This window comes from Malus domestica, chromosome 12 (assembly GCF_042453785.1).
Source record: "Malus domestica chromosome 12, GDT2T_hap1".
Classification (NCBI taxonomy): Eukaryota; Viridiplantae; Streptophyta; class Magnoliopsida; order Rosales; family Rosaceae; genus Malus; species Malus domestica.
This window is the reverse complement of record NC_091672.1, coordinates 18,001,003-18,009,463: the sequence shown is the minus strand read 5'-3', so window position 1 is coordinate 18,009,463 and position 8,461 is coordinate 18,001,003. Positions and strand designations below refer to the sequence as shown.

Here is an 8,461-nt window from a genome sequence, read left to right as displayed (position 1 = left end):
ACCCAGCTACAAAAAACTTTTTATGTAATTCCTATATTACCCCTTATACAAAAATAAAATAAGAAACTGAAAATTAAATATCTTTCTACACCCATTCAACTGAGATAGAACCCACATACATCGCCACCACTCAACCACCACTTTAGACCTCCCTCCCTCTTCCTTCTCCTGCATATAAAAGTAGTTAGGCAGGATTGCTAAATCAGACATCGCCTTCAACAACCCGACCCAATACAAAATCCATTTGACTCCATTTTGGATTTCTGCAACAAGTTTCTTACGGAGTCGACGATGTCGCTTAGTTTTGCCTATTAACAGCAAGGCCCTATCACATGCAATAAAAGAAAAAAGGAAAGATTCACCGGACGTTTGGTGGAGTAGCCACCACAAAGAATTGGTGGGTGTGGGAGAGGTGGGGGGAACACACCGAGAATATCAAGGAAAAAAAACAATCGGGAGGGAGACAGACCCAACAAATACAGGGAGGAGATGCCAGAAGGCGAGAGAACAGTCGGGAAATGGGTTTGATGAGTTTTTCTTTTTCCAGTTTATTTATGTTTATAATTTATGAGGGTAAACTAGAGAGTTTAGGTAACAAAATATTAAAGTTGGGTTTAAAGAGAGGAAAACTGGGTCCAAATAAAATTTCTCTTAATTTTTTTCATCTTTGCAACTCAAGCCCAGCAATGAACAAAATTTAAATTCTTAGTTTCTTCTTTTAAACTTAATATTTTCTAATTGTTGAATGTAAATGCATAGTGATTATAAATAATCAAATTAATTGGCACATGCGGGTCCCACATATGTTCTAGGGTGCGATTTTTTAGTTTTAGAGAGAAAAGAGTCCACAAATCAAAACGAAACAAATTTTAAGTTTCAGAGAGTAAAATGGTGAAGCGTTTTTTATATACTTACACATGAAGTAACCATGATTAAGAAGTTAAATCAAGATTAAAACAAAGTAAACTAATTGGTGTACAACACTAATCATTTTGCACCATAAAAAGTAAAAAAAGCAAAAGAAGCAATTAGAGCCTGAAAATGAAAATGATGAGCACCCATCCCCATGCTAAACAATGAGGATACACACACTCTATCACTTACCCTTTTTGTCTTGTAGCATGACAAATGTAACTTTGTAGTTTGTACGATGAGAGAGAAATAGAGGGAGCTTATCCACATTTCTCACACTTATAAAACGCAGAGCAATCCACATTTTGGGCATAAATTTTGCATAAAACCACCCCAAAAAAATTAGAAGACAAAAAAGTCCCAACTGAAAACAGAGCATAGTCAGAGAGACAAGATAACTCGAAGCTTGCTTCTCCATCAATGGCGTCGAGGAAGTCCTCCTTTTATGGAAAACCCAGTTCCATTTTTCCAGCCCCGTCGACGGACGACAGCCCAATTGGCTCGGATGGGCTATTCGAGTTCGACGAGGCGGATATCGGGAACTCGTCATCCAGCCCAGTTGCAGAGTCCAAGAAGAGCTCAGTTCCCAGCCGCAGAGAGCCGAAGAAAATGGGGAGGAAGATGATGGTGATGAGCATGAGCGTGGCGGAGATGGGTGGCGCCGCCAAGGTGGTGACGTCATCATCGTTGCCGGTGAACATTCCGGACTGGTCCGAGATTCTCAAGGAGGGTTACAAAGAGCAGAGGACGCTGGAAAGTGGTGAAGACGGCGGTGGGGATTTCTACGGTGCCGACGACGACAACGACAGCGGGTATGGGAGGGTCCCACCTCACGAGTACTTGGCGAGGATGAGAGGGGCTTCGTTTTCTGTTCACGAAGGGATTGGGAGGACTCTGAAAGGCAGAGATTTGAGGAGGGTGAGAAACGCAATTTGGGAAAAAGTTGGGTTCGAAGATTAGCAAAAAAATTAAGAGTTTTAAGACAAAAACAGAGACTTAATTTACTTGAAATTTTGGGTAGGCCAGAAAAAAAAAAAAATTAAGTCAATGACTAATCTCTAATTTAAATTATATTATCTGTGATCTCGGTTAAACTTGTTGGATCATAAATGTTTGTGGTTTTGTTTGGTGGGTTTTAACTTTTAATCTTTATTTTTGTGGGTTTGATTTTGTTTTGGGTGCCTGAATTTTACTAGAGGACCTGATCATGAATGTAAAACTGACAGCTTTTGAGTTACCAGTAGTGAAAATGTCTTCGAGTTACTAAGTTACTTGTATTCGTATGATCTATCTTGTCTGTAGCAGTTAAATTTTGCCGTTTCATTTTTCGGGTACTCATAAATTGCCAAGTTTGATCATATTTAGGTTTCAAATGATGATGGTATTTTTGTTTTTCTCCAGGTTGTGAAAACAATAATGGTACTAGCAAAACAAAAAAAAGAAAAAAGAAAAAAAAAGGAATTAATTTTTTTTTGTTATTATTGTTAAAGATGATAGGATTGATGGATTGAAGTGTTGAAGATGTAGAGGAAATTAGAAGGAAGGTTCGGTTGGTAGGGGTGGTAGGTATAAAAGATAGAGAGGAGCTAGAACAAAGCTTGGAAGCTGAATTTATGTCCATTGGGATGACGATTGCCCCCCCCCCCATCCAACTTGTGGAGAAAAACTTAGTTACGGTTGGTTGACTACGTTAGGTTTGAATGGTAAGGGCTGTTTTAATACAAAATATGTTACTTAATATTATAGTATAGTAGTATTTCTTTTCACTTATAAGTAGAAAGTCTTAAGTTCAATTCCGTTAAAGGCGAATTTGAAACACGTTATTACTATCTTATTGTGACGTTAAACTCACTCATTCCTTTTTAGTGTAATGGTATCATCTGTTAAAAAAATAAAAAAAATAAAACGAAATAAAACGACATAGAATTAAATAAGACTACAACGTGGAATATATTAGTCAAATTTTTATATTCATTTATTACATATATAAAGGGAAAATATTTGTTTTCATAGTTTTTTTTTTTTTTTTAATTAATCGCATTTTATACGCGGTTTGAGGTCATTTGTAATACGAGTGAAGTTTCAATTTTCGCATGTAACTTCTCTTTTCAATTTCACCGTATAGTTAGATGTGAGTGCTGACGCGGTATAAATTGGATTCATATTTAAGGCACAGATTAAAAGAGTAAACTACTAAACAGTGAGATTAACAGTCAACATGTTCATGAATGTGAGTTTAGTTTATGTCACATCAACCCTAACTAGACTGTAAAATTAATAAAAATAAATAAATTAATATAATTCAGAAATCACAAAATGCAGTATGAAAAAATTAATTAATTTTTTTTTGGTAAAGAGAAAATTAAAACTTCGTCCCTCATTATCACACTATCTTGTGGTGTCTGCAGTTAACACTATTTTAATTTGTTGAGATTTGTTTGTAGTCTTCGGTCGTTGTTGGTACTTGTTATTTACAGGCTTAAAACAGTCATAAAAAGTGTCTGTCATCTTTTTGTAGGCAGAGAAACTCGTTGGAGTTTTCTGGGATGTCGCCATTTTGTCAACATGTATATCCAAAGGCTCTAGAAAGGAGAAATTTTTAGTTGTGATGGGAACACAAGTAGTACATTATGTGTTTTAATAGAAGTGATGAAATTTTTTATTTTTTAAGTTTTTATTAACGCACAATATTATCTACGTTACGAAAAAAGCAATCAGTTTAGTTTTATAATAAACTAATAATAATATAATTCGTATTTATTTTTAATAAAAAAATATTATTAAATCGTAATAATAAGTAGTAGTTTTAAATTCCCGACACTAAATTAATGATATTTCTTTATTTTTGATTTGTTTTGTTGAATTGGTCGCTTAAGCCTTTTGGTTTTATCCATGCCCGATAAAAAAATTGGAATTATTTGTTATGGACTCTGGACTGGATCCATATTTTACTGCCCATCTTCAACAGGTAGCTAGAATTAAAGAAGCCTTAGGGTCTGTTTGCACCAATATATTTGAATTTTAACAGAGTTTATATTTAGTTGATAAAAATCATGAAAGCAGAAAAGCAAATACAATATGTTTTAGAAAATTAGAATTTACTTTGTTATAAGAGATTATTTGATATGATAAACTTGTTCTCCTTGACTCCACAGTTTAAGAAAATTGTAGTCACCTACTGTTTGATATAAATCCAACAGCAAATAGTCATTCAACTTTTTTCTTTGTACTTTCTCTTCCACCGTAGAATTAAGATTAAAATTGAATAATCACGATTTTCTGGTTTCTAACTCTAGGAGAACGAAACTCTGATATTCAAATCCTTATGATTTGTGCAATGAAATTTTGTATGTTAATTTTCCAATTTCATGTGCTCCATGAATCAACTTAGGCCAAAATCCTCATAAGTCAGCATCGATCTCACTATTTTGTCAACCCTTCTAGAATACCTTAAATAATATTACACAAACTATTCACATAAAATGGTAAAAACTGGACGAAGGAAAAAGTTTGTTCATTTAAGATTTATTTGAGCATCACATGCAATGAAATTAAATATTAGAGGCGGAATTAATGAAAGTATGCACTCAAAAACAAACCTTTAACCCACAAAATTCAAAGCGTAGTAAGAGAAAAACCTAGATCTTCCTCTAGTATGGCCGGCTACCATGTTAATTAATCTTAACCACACTCAATTAAATTGTTTAATTGTATTTCACCATCTCATTTATATTTCTTCAATCTCATCCTTACACGATGTACAATTCATTAGGTTCTAGTTAGCAAGGTAGTGGGTAATTGTAATTCATACTAATCTATAGTGAATTAAAACTTACTTTTAATTTTTCTTATGATAAAGATTAGTTATTGCTAATCTTCAAGGCTTCCACAAGCCAAGCCATGAGTGATACTTAGCAGTATATCATGACACCCAAGCTAAATAGAATAGGTGGCCTATTCAATTACGAATGCAATACAATATGGTCATTCTCTAGGTCAATTCTCTTTATTACATTGTTTTAGGTGATAGTTCTTCATGCCTACTACCCAATGTATTTATTTTTCGTACGATTCCTGTAAATATGATCTAGAACTTCTTTCCTAAATCAGATTCATGCACTTTGGCAAAACACTCCCAAATCATATGCATATAATTCTTCTTCTACGATTGAAGGTTAAAGATCTAGTGTTGTACGCTCACATGCCTTTATGAAATCACTAATCCCAACAATGCTAAGAACATGCCCAAGATGAAACATGGTCTTTGTTACATTGTCGAATGATGAAAGACGTACCCACAAGGCAACTGTTATGTCTCAGATCAAATGACTAATTTGCACTATTACAACTTATGAGTTCTTACATGACATGGCCTTGTTTGGCACACCGTATAAGACACCGGATAGTATTATATAATACGAAACAGGTGTTTGGTGACCTTTCGTACTAAATAAGCACCGGATTATTAATCCGGCCCCACCTATTTTGTCTCCCTTTCACCCGCTTGTTTATCCCGACCAAAAACTTGGAATTATTTAGTCGGGTTCATGCGAACAAAAAAACACTGGCTTTTCTCCACGCCATCTCACCATCTGCTATGCACATCACTAGCTTCTCAAGGTATTCTTTCTCTTGCTCTTTCTCCATCCCCACCTCTGATCAGCATCAAGCAAATTTCAAACGGAAAGGTTGCAGATCGAACTCAAATCACGTCGGGAGACATTATCTGAGTTTTTGGCTGAACTGTTCATTGTTTGTTGATATGTGGTGATCAAACTCAGAACTAGGCAAGATTTCATCTGGGTTTTTATTTCAATGGATTAGAAACTCATATCTGGGCGAGATTTTATATGGTTCTTTTAATTTAATGGATTAGAAGCTCAAAATTGGGTTTTTGGTTGCCATGATTCCCCTGGAAGGATGGAATTGATGATTTTTTAAGTGCGTTTCATTTTTTAACGAATGAATCTGGAGGTTTGCTTCTGTAAATTGAACCCGCCTGTCTATGCTGGGTTCTTTCTGCGCTGCTGCTTGACCATCCACCCACGCTGGTGTAATGGCTACTGGGTTCTTTCTGCATTTGACAACTTCGTTTTTTTCTATTCTTTTTCTTTTCCAGTAATCATCAAACTGGGTTTTTTTTCTATTCCTTTTCTTTTCCAGTAATTACCATACACAGTATAAATAATACGGTCATTAGTCCGATACTGCACCAAACGCCCGACTAATTTAGTCAGTACTATCCGATGACTATTTATCCTATTCGACAAAAATAGTCAGTACAGTCCGAGCTGCCAAATGAGGCCGTATATAAGAACTCTTTGTTGATTGTTGTTTGATATACTCAAATACCTTTTAAGCACATATGTGTTTGTCTTAGCATCTCGCACCGATGACTTGAGACAAGTCATATTCCTGATTGAGTTGACATAACACATTTAACATTAGCGAATTGTCAATGCCCAATTAACAATTCTATTGTTAGGAGCGTTTCAGCTATGATCACAAGAGAAAGGTCTCAATGATCTAACAACTTAGATCATTTGTCTCTTACATTAACATAATTCCTTGAATTCTATTATTGATTATACATATTATTCGAAAGAATAAATAGTGATTAACAATAAACATTACTCCTTCATTAAACTAAATAATATTTTAATAACATAAGTATTTCTGCCACTTAATACTATGATTTATTGGTATTCCTTTTCATTTATAAGGGAGAGGTCGTAGATCCGATTCTCGCCAAAGGCGAATTTGAACTACATTATTGCTAGCTTATTGTGAGGCTAAGCCATCCCCTCCTCTTAATATAAATAATATCATTTGTTTAACAAAAAAAAAAGTATTTTTAAAACTATTACATCAAACGAGTGGCTATCAGAGCACACTTCTTCAAAAATATATATTAGAAAACGATAAGCAGCAGCATGTCCAAATTCATCCTTGATCAAATAACCAGCAGCATGTCCAAATCATCATTGACCAAATAATTATCTATCTTAAACCCAAAACTATAAGCAACATTGGACCCAAAAAATAAAATGCCACAAGAATAAGTTAATTAAACTTTAACGGGAACGGGTTTATAATTGATATATTATCCAAAGAACAACAATTAATGAATTTAGTACTAAAGCTTAACAATAAATCAGCAAAACCAAGGGCGCTGCTTGGTTTCTTTTTCACCGCCCTTTGTTTTTTCCGATTTCCACTTGTTATTTTCCCCTCTCATCATTTTGCTTGCGTAAAAACGACGGATCCAAAACATGGCCAGAGCAAAATGCCTCACGTTAGATTGTTGCTTTCACTCTTCTACTTTTCCTGATGGGTAATTAGCATGGCAAATACCATGGTGAACAAAAAAAAGCAACTTTTTTGTAATTTATACGAACAAGAGAGAAACAACTTGGGTTGGGTTTAGGAGGGTAATTACATGAAACGTTGTGTTTATATACATTTTAATAGAAGAAGATGAGGCAATATTAATTCCTCGGCTGGAGCCTACTGATCCACTATTCTTATTAAAACAAATAAAGAAATACATATGAGGATGACAAAATCAAACCTTATGAGTGTATACATACGAGGACGACCAACTGAGTGTATACACTTACGTGTTTCTCTCTCCCATTGTATGATGTAATGTGATGTATACTTTCATGTGTCTTTTTTTCTCGTCACGAGCAAAGTAACTTTGGTTGAAAAGAAAGAGATTTACGTACAACGTGGTGAAGAAAGACAAACATGTGGAGTTCGACACATGAGAAGTTAGTGTGGAGCAAAAAATAATCAAGAAAATTATGAAGGTGACACGTGAACTTTTAGGTGAAAATGACAAAATTATCCTCGAGGCACACCAGGATTCTCACGCGCCATCAGCGAACATAACGGCTCAATCAAGGTCAAAGGTGACCTATATGGTATTTATTCAAAACATTTTTCATCAATCCTCATCAAATCCTGCTTAAAAGGTAACCCCCACATTATTCTTTTTAAATTAGGATTGATTACCCAATTAATTGATTAATTACCCAATTAATTGATTAATTACCCAATTAATTGATTAATTACCCAATTAATTGATTAATTGCCTAATTGATTACAATTACATCCAAATCACCACCATAAGTGGCTGATCCCTATTTCTCCAAATATGGCCTACCACACCCCTATATATACCTCCTCATTTCTCAAAAAACCTAAGTCCATTCTTCTCCTAAAATTCTCTAAACATTTTCTCTCTCAAATCTTAATTTTGGCATAGGAGGTTCTTCGGCCAAAGCCCCCCCATTCATCGTGGGCCCGTAAAGCTTTTGGCCTTGACCTTAGGTGCTAATTGTTTTGTAAGTGCATTTTCATCCAAGAAGAAGAAGGCGAAAATTTGCATCCATAGTTAGCATAGCGATATATACATGAGTTTAATAGTATACATATTATAGAAAAGTTTTAGTACCGAGTAGCCTACACAAAAATAAAACCTTGTTATTAGAGTTTTTTCATATTTAAACTCTGAGTTAATTACACTAATTCTCTCTGAGATTTA

General features: G+C 34.7%; 1 protein-coding gene across 1 annotated transcript; it reads left to right on the top strand.

Annotated features, from left to right (window-relative positions):
• The first annotated feature begins 1,215 nt into the window (after window positions 1-1,215).
• Window positions 1,216-2,183, top strand: LOC103450120 (protein S40-4-like). Its single transcript, XM_008389438.4, has one exon. It carries the CDS (start codon window positions 1,333-1,335, stop codon window positions 1,870-1,872), a length of 540 nt encoding a protein of 179 aa, XP_008387660.2. The 5' UTR covers window positions 1,216-1,332; the 3' UTR covers window positions 1,873-2,183.
• The last annotated feature ends 6,278 nt before the right edge of the window (window positions 2,184-8,461 follow it).